The sequence below is a fragment of the Pithys albifrons genome, chromosome 7 (assembly GCF_047495875.1).
Source record: "Pithys albifrons albifrons isolate INPA30051 chromosome 7, PitAlb_v1, whole genome shotgun sequence".
Taxonomy (NCBI): Eukaryota; Metazoa; Chordata; class Aves; order Passeriformes; family Thamnophilidae; genus Pithys; species Pithys albifrons.
The window spans coordinates 34,374,426-34,393,120 of NC_092464.1; the positions used below are offsets into that span (position 1 = coordinate 34,374,426).

The 18,695-nt window shown below is 46.5% G+C and overlaps 2 protein-coding genes across 2 annotated transcripts; both read right to left on the reverse strand.

Moving 5' to 3' along the window:
* Positions 1 to 2,738: 2,738 nt before the first annotated feature.
* HOXA9 (homeobox A9) lies at positions 2,739 to 5,894 on the reverse strand. Its single transcript, XM_071560996.1, has 2 exons — positions 5,259 to 5,894; positions 2,739 to 4,114 (listed from the first exon to the last, which is right to left on the reverse strand). Exons 1-2 carry the CDS (start codon positions 5,803 to 5,805, stop codon positions 3,876 to 3,878), a joined length of 786 nt encoding a protein of 261 aa, XP_071417097.1. The 5' UTR covers positions 5,806 to 5,894; the 3' UTR covers positions 2,739 to 3,875.
* A 5,181-nt stretch (positions 5,895 to 11,075) lies between these two features.
* Positions 11,076 to 14,771, reverse strand: HOXA10 (homeobox A10). Its single transcript, XM_071560994.1, has 2 exons — positions 13,922 to 14,771; positions 11,076 to 12,597 (listed from the first exon to the last, which is right to left on the reverse strand). Exons 1-2 carry the CDS (start codon positions 14,733 to 14,735, stop codon positions 12,323 to 12,325), a joined length of 1,089 nt encoding a protein of 362 aa, XP_071417095.1. The 5' UTR covers positions 14,736 to 14,771; the 3' UTR covers positions 11,076 to 12,322.
* Between the last annotated feature and the right edge of the window lie 3,924 nt (positions 14,772 to 18,695).

Consider the following 18,695-nt stretch of genomic DNA (forward strand, 5'->3'; position numbering starts at 1 on the left):
CATTCTCAAGACACGGAAGCCAACAAAAGCAAAGCGGGAAAAAATAGCAGAACGATTCTAGGAAACAAAATAGAAGGCGAGGATAAGTTAGGAATGACTTTGAAAGACACATCAAGTTTGCAGAGCATCAGCCTACTCACATCTGTGTAATATAACGGGTCTCATAGACCTGAAATTGCTGGGGACACAAGCAGGGGATTTTATTTGTATCAAAGACAGCTGTTAAAGAATTTCACCCGCCAGTAAATAATTTTCGAATGAGATTTGTGTGGCACTGCAGGTTCCCTTCACGGCTGTCTCAGATACGCGGTGCGGACAAGGGCATTGGAAAACGCATCAGTTGGCCCCAGCGCTGCGAGGGTGAAGCTCTTCGGGAAATCTACCGAGTTGAGCCGGGGAGACCCTCTTCTATCATGACTGAACCCTTCAATTCCCCCTTTCTCCCAATATTTCATTTCACACGAGCCCTTCGGGAGATCAGGATACCCTGCTTGCAGGCTCAGAGCTTCGTCAGAGAAAGGGGAAGATTTGACACAATGGAAAGAGGAATTGGCAGTTCAGTGCTAGGGCTCCATCCGTCTCTATCAGGTAATAGGAAATGTCTCGGTATTTTGAGAATAATAAATGCACGGGATGTCCTTGGTGTAGATGAAGCTCTTCTGCCACGAGTACATCGAGCATGACCATGCAGTAAAATGCCACCTTAACGGGTTCCGCTTGGCGGGACAAGGTGAGGGGGAAAACTCCTGCATAAGGGCAGAAAAAGTACCCTCAGACCCACCAGCCTTTGTTAAAACCATTCTAGAGGTTCCAAGCACAGTTATGATCTCATAAAGTCGACATTTTAGGAGCTTTCGGGCAGGCGGCCGAGCGCTTGATGGCGGAGGGCTGGCGGGCGCTCTTTCGCGGGCTCACAGCGCCACCTGCCGCCGCGCCGCCGCCACAGCCGTCCAGCCGCCGCCGCCCCGGTCCGGCCCGGCGGAGCCAGCGCCTCTGCCCGCCAGCCCGCAGAAGATAAATGTTCACCTCCCAGCCTGGATTTAAGCAGGGGAAGGCCAATAAAAGGTTGTTATTTCCGCTCTCCCGCTTTATCTAAAACAGCCAGACAAAACAAATGAAAAGGCTTTTGTAGAAAATCTTAATTGTGGCTGGACAGTTGTAAACTCATTAAGAGCCGAATTCCAGACAGTTTGCAGACCCGTCATTTATTACACACTCTTAATGCTGATTCTTTGAAGTTGCCTCTGTCTGCAACAACAGAGGGCGTCCCAGCATCCCCAAATACCGGCTCAGGGATCAATTAGGTGGGGTTTTGTGTGTGTGTACACCAGAACGAGCTCCCTTTTGCTAATTAGAACTCATCAAGTCCTACATCGGATTTTTTTTCTTTTTTTTTTCTTTTTTTTTATTTTAGGTGAAGACGAAAGCATTTTTTCATCCCGCAGTTCTGCACATCTGTAAAGTTCTTGCCGGCTGCCTAAGTTTTTCTTTAGCCCTGCAGCGTTTTACACCCCATAAACGGTTACAGCAGTCATTTTCTTTTATTGCAGTGTAGTATGGCTCTGAATTTTCCTAACAACAACTTCTGCCAGGACCATAAGTGTGTCTCGTCTTATTTTGCTTTAAATACATACATATATGTAAGGGCACCTCTGTAAAACAAGAAGGATTTTATTGTTATTCAGCATATCTGCAATCAAGGGTCAGTATAGTGCAGACCTGTGCTGCGATTCATGTTATGGAGGATATCTACTCTGAGCAGTAAGATGTCCGCCCAAAACAAGCGTAAATTTCAGCAAGCTCACAGACTACGCTATTTTCTTTTGTTTCTGAGCTTGGTTTGGCTTGAGGCGGCGGGGGAGGGGTAGGTGCAATGAGGAGGGGGTGTATGGAAATCTTCCACGCCAAAGAAACCATCTTTCTGTTTTTAAAAATAAATCCTATTTTGTCTTCTCTGCTCTAGACTTCTGTCAGCCCACCTCTTTCCTTTGGCTAAATCAGCGAGTAAAATTGGCGCCATAAATTCAGCCATAATTGTCAGTAAATTTTTTCTGTATCTATAAATACATTTATATATAATCTGAGGTGCCAGTAAAACGCAGTGGGTTGTTTTTATTTGCCACGGGGCATTTAAAAGGATAAAAAAGATCCAAAAAGTGAAAGCAAGGGTAGGAAAAAGTAGGTGATGTTTAAAATAACATATTTTGCATATCTCTAGAAGGGAATTTACAATTAACATCCTGGTAAGGCAAGCCTTCTCACAGTTTGTGGAAGCACACTTAGGGCTGGACATTTTCTGGTGGAGGCTAATTAACTATCTCAGCTTAAATGTCGCTGTCTGAGCTGACTTATTATTTTCCTCACTAAAGAACATCGGACATTTTGGTTTAGTCTTAATTCCACCAGCGATTTTATTAAATCAGCCTTAGATCAGGACCGTGCCCCGCTATTTTCCAAAAGAGACAGCTTGCCAAATCACATCCGGAGGGGGAAAGAAGTGCCTCCCTTCAGAGAAGCTATGGCATTTGGGACCTGAATCTGCCCATTTAGAACGAAAATAAGCCCAAATTTCCATCACCTCCGGGCTGCGTTTATAGAACCGTGGGTTTGGCTTGGCTCAGAAATAGTAACACTTCTCGCCTCTGCAGCTGCCCTAACCCTGCCACATCTGCTGGTGAGATTTCCTGTGCCGTGGAAGAACCCCTTCTTAATAATGTTAAAGCATCACAAAATATAAAATAATCAATATATTTTATTTGGCAAAAAGTTAAATATCATTTCAACACAAAAATTTGGTCAGTAGGCCATGAGGTAACTATTTCAAAATAGACAGTGTACGCTCTGCATCAACATAACTTCCCAGATTCACTTTTTTGATCAATACAAATTTACAATAACCAAATGTAAGTTTTTATAATGTATAATTTATTATCAATAAAATTAACCTTCATTACAATAACCATCAAATCATTCAATTAAAATTCAAACGTAAACCATAGGTAGTTACCCTTTTCACATATACGTATAGCTCCAAAATCTGCTAACTGCTCACTGGTGCAAAAACAATATTTAAGCTAGTCTGTTTATTTACTTTTTTAATATATAGATTATATATACAATTGACAAAGACAGTACTATATATATATCAACTTTGCATACTAAAATGACTTGTTTCATATTTTGAGAACTGTAATTCCCAGACATACTAGATGAACTTTTTTCTACCTTTTTTTTAATTGGGATATATATAATATATATTTTTTACAATCAAAGGTTAACTATCTAATTATACAGAAAGGACTTAATACGCTACAGAGCTATACTCTATGCAATTTTTATAATAAACAACCTGAGTTCAAATTGAATTCTAGCTTACACCATTACATCCGGTACAGCACCTAAGCACATAAATTGAGTCACAAATATAATTACCACAATAAAACACAGTGTTCAAGTATTAGAGTAGAGATCCCTCTGCCACGCAAAGAGTGAATAAAATTAACTACATAGACTAAACTATACAGTTCGTAAATAGTTGTGCATTATGAAAAGGTAGTTTTTTTCTTTTTTTTCTTTCCATAAGTGAAGAAACAGGTAGATTTATACAAGCCAGTTAAACAGCCTTTTCGTGCTAATGCCCCCTTTTTCTTTCCTATTAGAAAATTAAGAGTCTTACTGTACCTCGCCTGGCAATCTGGCCTGACTATCATTGTACAATCATAACCGTAATTTGCCAAGGGAGAAAAATAAGGCCTGGACCCAGACGCATTGCATGGCAGGGCTCCAGGGGAGGATTTCTTTTTTTGTTTGCTTGCTTTGTTTTTAACTTTTTCTATTTTTTCTTTTACTTTATGCATTTAACCCATGTGTCGCCATCATTCATCCTTCGCTCGATCTTTGTTGATTTTCTTCATTTTCATCCTCCTGTTCTGAAACCAGATTTTCACTTGTCTCTCAGTTAAATTGAGGAGTCTGGCCACCTCATATCTACGGTCCCTAGTGAGATACATATTGAACAGAAACTCCTTCTCCAGTTCTAGTGTCTGATGCTTGGTGTAAGGGCATCGCTTTTTCCTGGTGGACCTCGCGTGGAGCCAGTTTGCAGCTGGATTATCTACAACGACAACAACAGAAGTTCAGGCTGAGGGGGAGGAGAGTGGGGTGGAAGGAGGGGGCTGGGAAAGAGATCCACGCAGAAACAGCCCATTAAGTGTCACGGTGTTCGTGTTTAGGACGTGGCTCACCTTTCCCGGGGCACAGAGGATCGTGAGGCACAACGGTCTCCAAAACACGGACACATGGAGAGGTCACACGCAACCACATTCAGCAAAGCCCCGTTGCTCTGTCTTCCCTCGCCTTTTTAATTGTAGAATACAATTCTAAAATACTTTCTTCTCTCCTCTGCCTTTCTCTTTCTCTCTCTGTCTCTCTCTCTCTCTCTCTGTGCTAGGTCCCTCCCTCCTTCCTAACCTCCCCACACACACCCCCCTCAAACTGCCATGCTGGGGAGTGACCAGCCAGACCAACATATCATCGAAATTTTTTCACTTTTAATTTCTACCTTACCCTATGTCATTCCTGGCAAGACTCAGAAAGATGGAGAGTCAGTCTACTAGTGGCATAATTAAACGCTTGCCCTCTTAGGACCCTTATTCGCACGGCGTTAATCGCGAAAGTAATCCCGAGGCGCTCTGCCACCGGTCTCGCAGCCCTGGGAACATCCAGCCCGGGGTTTTCCACACAGGAGACGAAGGGGGAAGGGGGGAAATCAAGTCACCGGCGAGGTTTCTGCTCTTAGCCCATGAGTAGCCGCCCAGGCCTGAGAGCCGTCTCAAAAAGATCAGATTCACATTCAATGCTTTCTAGGCACTCTCCCCCCGGCATCTGCCCACGCCTGGGAGCGCGGCGAGGCAGGAGGATGTGAACACGTCCTGTGGAGTTTGCTGGGGTGGCTGGAGCACGGGTGGGCGGCTATTGCATTTCTCTCTTGGTTTTTTTTTTTTAATGTTTGTTTAAGTTGCAGTTGTAGGGTGGGGTTTTGTTTTCCTTTCAGCCTGGAAAGCCAGAACCATCCTAAGTCCCGTTCGAGCCTCAGAAAGGCAGCGCCGGCTTTTGCAGATGGCAGATATGGGCGAGCTTGCGCAGCGGCAGCGGCAGTAGCGGCCGGCGCTCGGCCACGCAATTAGCCCCAGCGCTTCAATACCTCCCCGCGGCCGGCTCAGCTCCCTGAAATCCATTACCCTCGCCGTCCCACTTACTTGGATCGATCTGCGGTTTCTCTCCGTTTGCCTCGCTTTCTCCATTGCTTTCAGAGAATGCGCCTTCGTGGCTTTGCTTATCCCTATCAACTGGAGGAGAACCACAAGCATAATCAGAGAGAGACAAAGTGTGAGTGTCAAACGTGGTACAGTCAGCCCTCCTGGCCGCCAGCGGTTCAGGTTTAATGCCGTAATGCCTGCTGGTAGGTAACCCGGGGAAAGACAAGGAGCCCGGCACAGGCTCAAGCCACGAACGCATGTACCTGCCGTCGGGCGGTGCCACGGGCGCCTGGTGGTGCGCGTAGGGATGGTAGACAGCGGGGACCCCGCTGGCGCCGGCGGGGTGCGCGGGACTCCAGGGGGGGCCGAACACGGGCGCCTTGGGCTGAAAGCTGCAGGGGGCCAGCTCGGGGTGCTCGGCCAGCGCCGCCGGCCGCGGCGGCGGCCCCAGCGGGGCGGGGGCGTAGCGAGGCGCCGTCAGCTCGTCCCCCTCCGGCAACAGGAACGAGTCCACGTAGTAATTGCTGAGGGTCCCGGGAGCCGACATGGCGGGCGGGCGGGTTGCGGCGGACCCGCCGCGTTCGGGGCTGCGGGTTTCACGTAACAACTTGGTGCTGGTGGAGAAGTAGAGTCAGTAATAAGTTGAGGGCAGTGCAGGCGCCCATTGGCTGCGTCGGTCACGTGGCAGAGGAGCAGAACAATAAAGTATAAATCAGTCCGCGGGCTATTAATGGGTCAGTGTTTTCCAGCCATAATTTTTATAGTGAGGCCATATGTTTTTATGCAAAGGGATATTTGAGTTATACGGCAGGGTTTGTTTTAATTGCGGCCAACTGAGATTAAAAGATCAGATTCCGTATTACAGCCCCCCTTCCCTCTTTCTCTCTCTCTCTCTCTCTTTATTTTTTCGTTTAAGCGGACTATTTTATATCATAATTAATCATCCCATCAGTGGGTCGTGTTCCCCACGACAAAAACATCCCACCACCCTTATGATCGAAGACCTTCACATAAAATGTTACAATAACTGAAGCAATAAAAAAAGCAAAATAGCAGTTGCCGTGTACTGTATTTAAATATACATTTATTATATTTCATAAGGAGTTATTGTTTCAGGAGCCACGGGGTTGTTATTAAGTCAGTAACTACGAGCACGCTCATTTGCATGGCCGTGTTTCTCAGCAGTAAAAATTTACGAGTGCTTGGAAAGGTTAAATTATACTATTGTGTTTAGTTTGGGAACCCACTGTAAATAATACTGTTCAGTTGGTCTCAGAGCTGGCAGCGGAAAGTCAAATTCAATGTATCCCCTTTCCGAAACCTCTGCGGAGAGCCGGCCCTCCTCGCCCGGCCGGAGGACAGCGGCAGGCGCTAGTTTGGTATTTAGGCTGGGCCACACCAAACTGGACTTCACTACCCCACCCCGCCGGGCATGGCGCGGCAGTGACCGAAACACTCACTTCGTCCTCCCCTCCGCGTCTGCCCTCCCCTGCCCTTGGACTGGGGACCCCCTCGCCAGGCCGGGAAAAGGAGCCGGGTTTGGGTGGCGTGGCGGCGGCCGGAGAGGAGCCGCCGTCCGGACCAGGAGGGAAAGCGCGAGGGCAGAGCCGGGCGGCGGTATTTATCGCGACGATTAATTCTTCAACTATGAAGGGAAGCAGCGGGGGGAAAGAGGAGAAAAAGCCCCGTATCCCCGCTGCCGAAAGGCACCCTGCTCGTCAGGGAGACTATCAAAGGGTCGTTCGCAGTCGGCCGTCCCTCATCCTGGTGGATCAAATTTATGTGCAAATACAGTTATTTATTTGCTGGCACCTTCTGTGACTGCAAGGCACACGATAGCGGCATCGGAAGCCGAGTGGAGGGTTACAGTCCTTCCGCAGAAGGAGAGGAGGGTGCACGGGGGAAAAGTAAGAGGCAGCCACATCCAAGTCCAGTGTTAGGAATTAAAGTCGTGGTTGAACGCTTGACAAACATGACTGCAACTCCTTGATTTCTCTCTGGCGGACACTCATGCTGTTTATCCCCGTGGCTGGTGAAGGAGTGCGGTCACTAGGATGCGGGGGGCACAGAAAATCTCCGCGAGAGGCTCAGTCTACTCAAAATACATATTATAGAAAACAGAGCCTAGCAAATAGGCGACTGAATAATAATCAAAATTGCGTGTAAATATTGTGCTTGCGAAAGTGTGGTTCTAATTAGTTTTACATCGCTATGTAGGCTGTCTCTCTCCCTCTCTCTCCCTCTCTCTTTCTCTCTTTCTTTTCCTTTCATGTCTTCTCAACAATCTAATCCGAAATCTTACAAAAGTCCTCTCTCCTCTATTCAGAATTACAAAGCCCCATAATTAACTATTATCCTCCATTAGAATTCAAAAATTACGGAACGACTGCAGGATCTCAAAAAACAAGGGGCCCGTTATTTTCTAACCATTTTAAAAATGCAAATAAAGCTCTCTCTACTTGCCTTTCCCCCCCTTCCCCCGGTTGTATAGATACTCCGTAATAGAAAAACATAATTGTATTTCTTTCCTGGAAAGACGGAACTCCAAGTCATTTGTATTTATTATTAAGAGTCAGCTGTGGTGAAATGTGATTGTAGAACTTCCTTTTTCCATTCAGAAAAAAATAATCTTAGCTGCAGGAGTCCTGGATGTTTATACTCGAATTTGGGTTCTCGACTTCACCAGCGGGTTTCATTTTTTTGGTTCCTCACCAAAACTAATAGCAAATGAATAACAATAACAATGGCGTTTAAATAACGTGCCTGCATTTTTATTTCCCTGTAAAATTCACCATTAGTTCACTGCCAACATCTAAGTGGCAGTAGCGGGTGTACAGGAAACAAGAAGTAAATATAGCAAATAATTAGACATTTTTCACGTGGTCATTTTGCTGATAATAACGCTGGGATATTATCCTCTTCTTTTGTGCTTTTAGATTAATTTTCAGCCAAAGTAAAGTTTTCATACGAGTTATGAAGGCTAGTGCGTTCGTAAAACTTGCGTTGCAGATGCCTTAAGGTTTTGGTGACTTAGACCTTCGGAGGCAAAAGACCCCAAGCAGAGCAGAAACAGACGTTCGTGTAAAATTGCTATATGAAACCGGAATTCCCAGGAACGAAGCACTGCTGGAACCATTGTGTCTAAATAAAAATACTCCCTGCCCTCCATCCCGATATAACCGAATTAGCAGAGCTCCCATTCCGCTAGCTCTGACCCTCGAATGTAACAGGAAGGATCCCGTTGCTTTTTTAGCGAGGAGCATCTGTAAGTTCTGCTTCATTAGCCACACACTACAGTGGCGCGGAGTATATTCGGGTGCGGCACAGGAATCCGCGGGCGTTGGTGATCTCTCTGAACGGGAAGTTCAGGATCGCCTTTCCCCAGGGTTTCCTGCCACTGCAGAGCTCTCTGAACTAGTGGTGCTACGAATGCACGGAGGGGTTTTGACACAGCGAAGAGAAAAAATTATTCAGAATGTAGGGGAAGTAGTCCAAAATCAGGATGAAGTGATTCAACTGCGAATCAAAAGGGTTGGGGCAACAAACGCCATGAAGGCACGCATAGTCATAGGCACTGGAAATACACTTCCCCGAATGCACACAGACCCAGCAGATAGCCCGTCAGATTCACAGTGTACACAGAGACAGACACAAGCACTTAAATTTGACTGCAATGCAGAGCTCTGTTCCTGCCCCGGTCGAGACCATCTGCTTTTCTAAGGACTGATCTAGCTAAAACCCCTTATGCAAAGTCCTTTGAGCTCCTGCAGCCCAAGCTGGAGTTTTCAGAAAGTTTATAGGTTTTACCATTGTTAATTTTTGAAGGCGAAAATAATCACGACCCCTAAAACATTAAATAGAAATAAATGCCCAACGAGTGAGTTTTCAGTCCTTTTACCCACCCTCCTTTCCGCCGCGGAGGATGCCCCGCTCCGCGGCGGCGCCGGCTCTGGCTGCCGATGAAGGGCCCGGCGGGAGCCCGCCCGCTGCCCGCGGTCGCGCTGCGGGCACAAAAGGCGGCGGCGGCAGCGAGCCCGGAGAGGTCGCTGTTGCCCATTCCGCCGTCGCGGAGAGACTGCGCCACAATCGTGATCGTAACCGAGGCCTTGCGGGCCGCGGGGCAGCCGGTGCCCCCGGGCAGACGCGGGGTAGCGGGCCCGACGGGCGGCGGCACAGGGTCAGGGGAGCCCTGCGACAGCCTCCGGCAGGCAGCAGCCACCCCACCACGGCGGACGAGAGCCTCCGGCGGGGCCGAGCACTCCTGCTGCTAGTTGGTCCACCCGACCGCGGACACTTCGGTCGGGGCTCTTGTTTTTGATGACGCGTGGAGCAGGGCAGGCAGATTTGATGTCTCCCCACCCCCTCCCCCAGACAAGCTTTCAGGTCTCTTATTTTTTTTTAATAAATCCAGGCTGAAAAATAAAATGGGCCCCCACCCCACCCTCCCCCATAGCTCGACTCACGCCAAGCTGAATGCAAAAACGCACCTGACCTTGAATGCAGCCAACGAGATATATTAAAAACCCGCAAGCAGGCAGGGACTCGCTTAGGAGCTAGCTAACCTTGAAGAGCTTGTCAAGTTTCCCCCCTCGGCTGCCGTTTTTATCTGAGGAATCAAAGAAGGCCCCGCTGCAGATAGGAAACAATGGCATTGGGATTTGACGCCTACAGTTCACTTCAGCGCTAAGATTTCTTCGGGCAGAAAGGACCCTCGCACCAAGCATACCTGGTGATGATATCAACTGAAGTAATTAAGGCAGTTTCGTGCTGTAGAGAGAAAGGTGGAGCCCCAACAACATGAAACTACCTAAACCACAGAGCAGTTCTCAGGCGCTAATTATTACTTTCCCCATTGCCGTGGTCCTTAACACAAGGATCCCGCTACGAAAGTAAAACCAGAAACGTGACTAAAACATCTTTCTCGCCCTTCCCCTCACCCCGCCAGAGCCCGTCCGCGCCCCCCAGCCAGCCTGGGGTGGGTTAATGAAAACAAGAGTAAAATATAATAACAACCACCCACACACACGCGCGCGGGCAGCTTTTCCCTTTCCATGCAGATGCAACGAAAAAAAAGGGTCATGCACGACAATGTTATATCAAGAAAAGCTAACGGCTCTTAAGAAGCCTGGGTTCAAAGTCTGTCCCCCTCTTCCCGGCATACATATACCCTTGCAAGGAAGCATTAGCTGTAGCTTTTCTTCCAGCCTTCCTTTTGCCTTCCCTTTGTGCAAGACTTTGTGCAAGCTAAACATGCAGCAAGGTAGGGAGGACACACACACAAAAAAAAAAAAAAAAAAAAGGAAAGAAAAGCAAATAAGCTCTTCCACATGCAGCCAGGTAGGGAATAACCATGTTTGCAGGGGCCCACTGGCAGGGCGACGAGACCTGGGTCCCTTCTCCCCATGAGCTCACCTTTGTGACTTCTTCTCAGCCCTGAGATAAAGCTAGAATTTTATCAGCGTCTTCTGGAGTAAAAGATCTCAGCATAATTGTAGGTGTTCGATTAAAAAAAATCGTTTCTCTACCCTCAAGAAATAGTAATTTGCCTCCTCAGTCTATGCAGCTCCTCAGTCAACTGAAACCACTCGTTCAAGACAGCAACAATCCAGATATACTAGCAAGTCATAAAACTGAACAAAAGCCGACAAACCTTAGAGCACCATCGCTATATGGCCCAGACAAATTACGACCGTCTAGGTAATATTTAAATAGATTCCTAAAGTAATTGCAGGGGGTTTAGGCAACTATTCCTGTTGTAAAAGTTCTCGAAGACATAAAGTAGAACCTGAGCATAAACAGTCACAAAAAGAGGTAAAATTAAAAGGATTCATTCCATGTTTTTTTATTCTTCTATGAGAACATAAACATCGTCTTTTTCACGCACAGCAGCATTACAATATTAATTTATTCCGATTTAAGGTAAGAACTAGATATAGCTAGAACTAACATTTATAATAACGATAGAATGCATTTGCTTAAAACAGTATCGGTATTTTAATAATAATAGACATTTATCCATATCTTTATTTATAGCTTCCCCTTTCTTTCTTTTTTTTCTCTTTTTAATTTTTCTTACCTCTATGTTTGACCCTTTAATGTATGTAACTTCACAGTATAAAGGAATACGAACACGTTCACCCTCACAATCTCAGATTCTGCCTCAGAAAGTCCATCTTATGTTCAGGATATTTACTTCTCAGTGAAAACAGTGAGGGAAAAAGTGACCAGTTCTTTCTCAAGGGGAAATTTCTTTGTGCTTGTCATCTGTTACCAATGGTAACCTTATATATAGACACAAAAAAAAATCACTAATTCCACATATTTAAGCAAAACTACTTTGAGTAAATATCTACAACCAGCTAGAGGAATTCAGAGGTAAGTGTAATAATTTAGTCCATGAGCAAAACGAACACTTCTATACCTTTAAAGAGAAGAGATTTCATTTTCCTGGCCAATTTTAAAGCTGTGATAATGACTTTTAAGGTAAAGGGGAAAAAAACCCACCAAAACTCCCGCGAAATTCGCTCTTAACACCCGTTCCCATTAAATCCTTTTAAAGCATGCCTGCATTTCATTATTCTAAGTCCTGTTTTTCGAAGGAAAAAAGGGGGAGGGGGAGAAAAGGAAAACAGAGGAGGGGAAAGCTTCCAATATATAGAAATATGGCAAGGCTTAAATTCTTCATTGTGCAGCTATATACAGTCCGAGTTATAGCACTTATGTTTTAAAAGAATGGGTCTTTAACCAAGATCGTTTACTTTTCAGAGAGAGATATACCGGAAACCCTATTTGCAGCTCTTGAAATGGAATTTCTATGTATCAAAGCTTAGAGGAACAAATCGGCCCAGCGGAAGCCTGAAGGAAGAGGGGATGTTCACGCACGGCATTCTGTGCTTTTAGCGTGGCTTTAGTCTGCCCACCCCCACCCCCTCCCAAAGTAGCTCTTAAGAGGTTAAGGACATATTGAGAGTGTCTAAAATTATTAATCCATACAGGTGCGGATGACTACAGCCTAGGAAAATGATACTGGCTCTTTAAACCATAAAAACGTGTTTATAGCTTCATCAAGAGAAATTAAAGTTGGCTGTGAGCTCCCGAATCCTATTCTCTCTGTTCATTTTCTTCAGTTTCATTCTGCGATTCTGAAACCAGATTTTAACTTGTCTGTCTGTGAGGTGGACTGTGCGGCTGATCTCTAGGCGACGCTCACGAGTCAGGTACATATTGAATAGAAACTCCTTTTCCAGCTCGAGAGTTTGATGCTTGGTATAGGGGCATCGTTTCTTTCTGCCACTTTTTGCCGTGAGCCAGTTTGCTGCATTTTCTCCTTTTGAATTGCCTAGTTTTGAGAAAGTAAAAAATGGACGTTACCATCGGGTCAGAGGCAAGGAGCTGTGAGGGTGAGGGTGGAAGGAGCATCCGTGTGTGTGCGATAGGCTTGCTCCACCAGCTGCGGAGAGCTGGAATGTGGGGTATCCTTGTGAGAACCGAGAACTTCAAAGCGGTTTCCCAAAGATGCTGGATCTGTCTTGGCAAAAACTGCCATGGCTCAAAAACCTCCGTGTCCCTCCCTGTAGTTCACCTCTGACGCCCCAAAACAGGCTTCTACTCTCTCCCTGTCAGCCGCTCCAAGCCCACTGTTATTGGGGACAGCTTGATGAACTTTCCAACCCCACTCCCGCCACCTGATTCCAAAAAAATCAAAGCCGAATTTTTGAAGTGCGCTATGAAGGTGGAAAATTAGGTGAGCTGGAGAGCAGAAGCCTCCCTGCCTTTAGCTCCTGCCTTCCCGAATTGCTTCACCATGGCCCACTCTTTTCCAACCATTTTGGAGAAAAACAAATTACAATATTAATAATAAAACCGCTTAAAGGTGTTTAATCCTACCAGTGAAACTGGTTGGGAAAGAGGTAACACCAATCCCTTGATGTTTTGGAGCAGTTAGTGGTTTAGGGTTTGCTCTCTAGTAGTTTTTCGCTTTCTTTCTATTATTTTTTAAAATATTATTTTCCAACCACGTTCCTGAAAGGAATAACGTCTGAAATGTGAACGGAACCAATCTCCTAAAAAGTTTGCCGTCCCGGGAAGGGGAGTTATTTTTTGCCATGGGGACACGAAAGGGAAATAAATAAGGAAATTTATAAATAACAGCTCTGTTATCTAGTGTAGACACTGAAGGATATTCATCAGTCTAATTTGATAGCAGCTCATAGATGGCATATTTCAGTTCGGCTGTTATTTCGAAAAGCATTCTGGATCGTAAAATATAACTTGCCGTGTTAATAGGTTTATTTATTGGCACTGACTATTGCTTGTTTTGGATGCTTTACAAACATCTCTGTTATCTGGTAGGCACCTTTACATCACAGGGGAAAGATTGATCTCGTTTTTCTATATGTTTAAGCAGCATGCAGGCTGAAGTTACCCATAGCGGAGGCTGTAAGGGTTTTAAACTATAGGACGGACATTAATTTTTACGGCAACCCCATGCCCGAATATTACAAAGTTCAGAAGGTCAGACTGAGCAGCGCTTCTTGGCAGCCTCGAGGGGCAGCTGGGATCCTCCTTTCGCATCGCGATGCCACTATGATCCTCAAAAGCTGAGGTTTTTTTTCCTTTCTTTTTAATCACCACTACCACCATTACCATCATCTTTCGCTTACCTACGGGCTCTTTCTCGGGAGAAGCTTTGCTGCTCTCTGACGGAGCTGGAGAGAGCTCCTCTGCAGTGGAAGATGAAGCCTGAGTCTCGTCCTCCCTCTGGGAGACGCACGCCAAGGGGCTGGGGGAGCGTTCCTCGTCCTCCTTTCTCCCCGCGTCCGGGACGGGAGGCAAAGATGGAGGCGTCTGAAAGCGACCAGGGGGCTGCGGAGGGAAGGGGGCAGCCCCGGCCGGCCCCGCGCTGTAGCTCTTGGAAGTGCCATAAGCCTGGGAGAGGCGGAAGTAGCCCGGGACGGGGACCCCGCCGCCGCTGCTGGCCGGGCTGACCTCGGCACTCAGCCGGGGGAAGGGAGCGAGGTCTGTTGCGGCCGAGCCCTTGGGGCATTTCTCTGAATCATAGAGGCAGTAGGAGCTCTCCTCTTTAATGCTTGGAGCAAAGGAGCACGAGGTGGCCTGCTGGCTCTCCGGCTCTTCCATGCGACAGGACCGGGGTGGGTCTAGCCACACTTCCATCCCTGACACGTAGGAATGCGAGCTGGGGACCATGCTTTGAGAAGTACCTTCATTGCGTTTGCTCAGAACGGGGAAGAGTCCGCAGCTTTGCAGCCCGTAGGACAGATCGGACGCCTGTGGCAGGTAGATACCACTGTTGGGATAGTAGCCGCCTCCGCCTCCGCCTCCTGCTCCCGCCGCTTCCCCTCTGCCCGAACTGATCAGGGAGTCTACCAAAAAGGAGTTTGCAGCTGGGCTTTCGGAGCATGACATTGTTGTGGAATAATTTGGCGAAGGGAGCAGATAGCCCTTTCTGGCTGACATTTCTTGTGCAAAACATGCTGAATATGATGAGAGATACCCCCGCACCACGGCAGGCGCCTGTAGCCAATGGAAACCCAGGCCTCCCCGGCAACCCCTCCCCGTCTGGTTTCGTATGCACAGAGCTGCACTCAGGTCGACCTCTGAATTTGGAAGATAGATGTATATTAATGTGTAATATGGATTTCCATACACACAAGCGCGCGCACTTCCACCACATGGGCGAGCGCCTGAGCCCAGGCGGGAGCTGAGTTCCCGGGAAGGGGAAAGGGAAGGGGAAGGTGCGGGCTGAGATGGTACTGGCTCTAAGTTTTGCTCCCCTTTTATCACACTCACTGCTATAAAATAGCCCGGCGGTCCTGATGTTTATTATACCTAGGCTGAAGCGGTGTCCAGATGAAGCTTTTACTATCGCTTCTCTCTCCCCGCAGTTGGGCTTTCCAGCAGCAATGCCTGCTCACCTCCCTGTACAGCCTATTTGTCTCACGAAATTAATAAAACCACGGCTCGCCCGGTGTTTTATGCTCAGGCTCTGCTCATTTTAGTTGATTGTCTCGGTTTTTTAAGAAATAAAAGACTTGTCATTGTTTATCGTGGATCACTGGAAACCGTAAAGGGGCCTAGTACCTCCCGCGTTAAGCTACTGAGGAAGGGAGCTGCTTCCAGCCTAACATCACCACCACGACGCCAAGCTGGGCTTAAATTTCCTGGAGATAAAATGCTCGCTGCTGCGCTGAGGAATCTCTTAGGGAGCAATGCCACTCTGGGAGGATTGATTGTGCGGTTGCAGCTCCTAATGCTTTAGTTAACGCTGGATTCTTCCCGAGGTCTGACTACCATTTAAAATATAAAGCCAGACATATGTCACAAAAAGAATCCAGACGCGAGCAGTTCAACTGGATCCTCGCAGGATGTTGTGCACCGTGTTTATTGATGTGTTTATATTTGGGCGATCATTTTTATATCTCCCCTCCCTCTTTCCCCTGCATTTGGGTCTTTTAACTTTTTGCCCCTTCAAAAGCACCATCTCCTTTAAGTAATGTACTAAATAATAGAAATAAGAGTAACTAGATAAATACCGAGATACTAGACAGCCTTGTCCAGTCAATATGTAATTGTGGCGGACGTAGCAGACGGATAGCAGACAGACGGGGACGCAGACAGAGAGACAGATAGATTTCCTGATTAAATGCTTAATGATGGCTTGCTTTCACTTCCATCATCTCCCTCTTATACCATTTCGAAGTCGCCTCACTGCCTGGTCCGCGGAACTAAGGGCACTTTAGTTCGAGGTGAGCCTGAGGCTGCTCAGTTCTCACTGGCCATCCCTAAGGAGCATGGCTCACTCATGTCTTCCGCACGCCACCCGGAGAGGCAGCCATCGGCCGGTTTCCGTTTCTAGTAGGGAGGCCGTGTGAGGGCGGCTGCCGGCCGGGAGACATCACGGCCCAGGACGAGAGCCACTGCCTGGCACGGCTACCATGCCCGGAGGACGCTGGCGGCGGTGGTGGGGCGGCTGCCTGCCGGGCGGTGTGGTGGAGGGGCGGGCGCGGCACCCCGCATCCCCCGGCGCCTATCCTCGGCCTTCAAAACCGCCTGGGAAGGAGTCTTTCCCCTTCGCCCCACGAATCTGTCAAGCCCCACGTGGTCTTGTCCCGCAGTGTTCGACTGCCACAGGGAAATGCTCTTTCCACAGCATGACGTTCCTCCCTCTTTACGGCAGGAGGGCAGTGTCGCTTCCCACGGGGCTCTCCCCGCGTCCCCGGAAAGAACGGGGCAGGCAGGGGATGCTACAACTTTCTAACATCTATAAAACGTCTGTGGAAGTGCATCTGACTTTTCCAGTGTGATAGAGCAAGCATCACAACGCGATTTCCTTCTGACCGACCCGTGAGATGCGGTGACAGGAGTAGATCTCTCAGCCTATAGAAACCCTTCGAGGCTTTTTTTCCTTCCCCTATTTCCTCCTGTAACAATGTTTGTATTTTCCTAGCACAACTAACTCCGCGATGTGTTAATGTGCGATGGACAAAATCTTATCAGATTCCTATGAGGGCCATATCACTACAAACAAAATTAATACCACATCAGGCACCGTTTTATTGGCTGGTATACAGGAAGGCTATTATCAATAGGCTTAGCGTTTTAAATACAAGTCTAAATAAAATGAAATGTGAGCCTTCCAAATACATTTCTCTGCACAAGTCAGGTATAAAAATTACTCCAGGGAAGTCCGCTCTTGCGGTATGTTTATTTTACATTTGCCAAATTAAATAGAAATGGATTGCAAACCTAAAATCCATAAGGAATCGAGAAGAAACGCTTGAAATCGTTCCAAAGCTGTTTTTAAATAAGCAGCTCCCTTTTAAAAATTAGATTAAAGAGGAGGAAAGTACTATAAAAAGTACGTTGTCTTCAGCCGGAATAAAATGTCTGGAAATGCATCGAAGAAACACGAATTGTCTTTTTTTCCCTCTCTACAAGCTAATGCAGGGGATCAGACAAAAGGCACAGAAGCCGGTGAGAATTTTGAAGGTTTTCTTTAGCCTCCTCTCCTAGGTTTTGTAGCAGCAGGCTACCCTCGCCGTGTCAGGTCCTGTGGGAGCTGCCGTGGGGTGTTGTGTTGACGGCAGTGAACTGTGCCTGTTTGATGGTCAAGGCACCGACTGCGTCTAGATCATGAACTCAGCTCGGCGTTGCATTATCTCCGCTTTCTTTAATCACTAACAAGGCCAAGGCAAATAGTAACCGGCATCATCAAACCCAGTGAAGTAAAACTAATAATGTTCACTTGATTCGAAACTATAAAAGATAATGGTCAATTCTAACTAAACTAAGCTAATTTAGCATGGGCTGAGTATAGCTACTGCATTGCTAACGCTTAACAATGTGTCCCTTGGAACTTAACCCCTATTTAAAAGAAATTTTAAAGAATATTGTGGACGCCAGGGAGCAAGAATTACTTTCTTTTTAATTCTATTTCTGTAAGTAAAGCTATCCGAGGGTCTATAAAACCGAGCAAATAAAATTCTGATAAATATCAAAGCGAGCAAGAAGGTGCTTTCGTGGAGAATCTGAGTTCACAGTGTACACAGACAATACTATCAAAATAAAATTTTATTGATCTAAGAAAAATATAATAGAAGCATTAATAGCGTCGTTAAGCCATTTTATTGGTTGAACTAAAATTAAAACCAAAAAAGGAATAAATAAAACCCGACAGCTCAGCCTAAGCAAACTCTGACTGGAAATCTCAAAATGTATCGTGTTAAACCATGATTTATCTTTTTATTATTGGCCCGTATAACCCAAAAGATCAGCACTGTTAATCCAGAGACTCATTTTGTGACCTAATTAAAATATGCTTTTATTTGTAGACACGAGCAAGCTGCAATTTGTGAAAACGTAAACGGCCTCTCAGTCTGTGCAGAAGTGCATGCGCCGCCTATCTGAGAATACAGCCATGGACTACGTTTTATACAGCTCCAAAAATTAATGCTATCAGACTACAGTTATTTAATGTTGGAATTGTCAGTTGCCTGTGCCAGATTTCTCTTTTATTTCCCCTCCCAGCGACCCCCTCTCCCCCCCGCCTCCCTCCGGATTAGCTCCAAAGAAGGCGAATTTGAGACAGAAGCTTTAAGAATTGTGCCTGTGCCAAGTTAGGTGACAAATGATGGACCCACTAAATTTATCTTTACTAGAAATTCTTTCATGCTGGTAGTGGTGCTAGGGAGGTTGGCTTGTTTTGGCGGATTATTTTGTTAAACTTAGTCTGCGATTTAATTCTATTTCTGCCATCCAGAGACTTGGTCTCCTAACTGTGTTTCATATTATACGTGTATCATTTTACTTATTTGGATTAGGAACATATTTTGCAAGTAATTCTGGCAAGCTTCAAATTCTAGTGTGCAGCAGGACAAAATACACCCAAACCAATTCATTAGGGCTTTATTTCCTAAG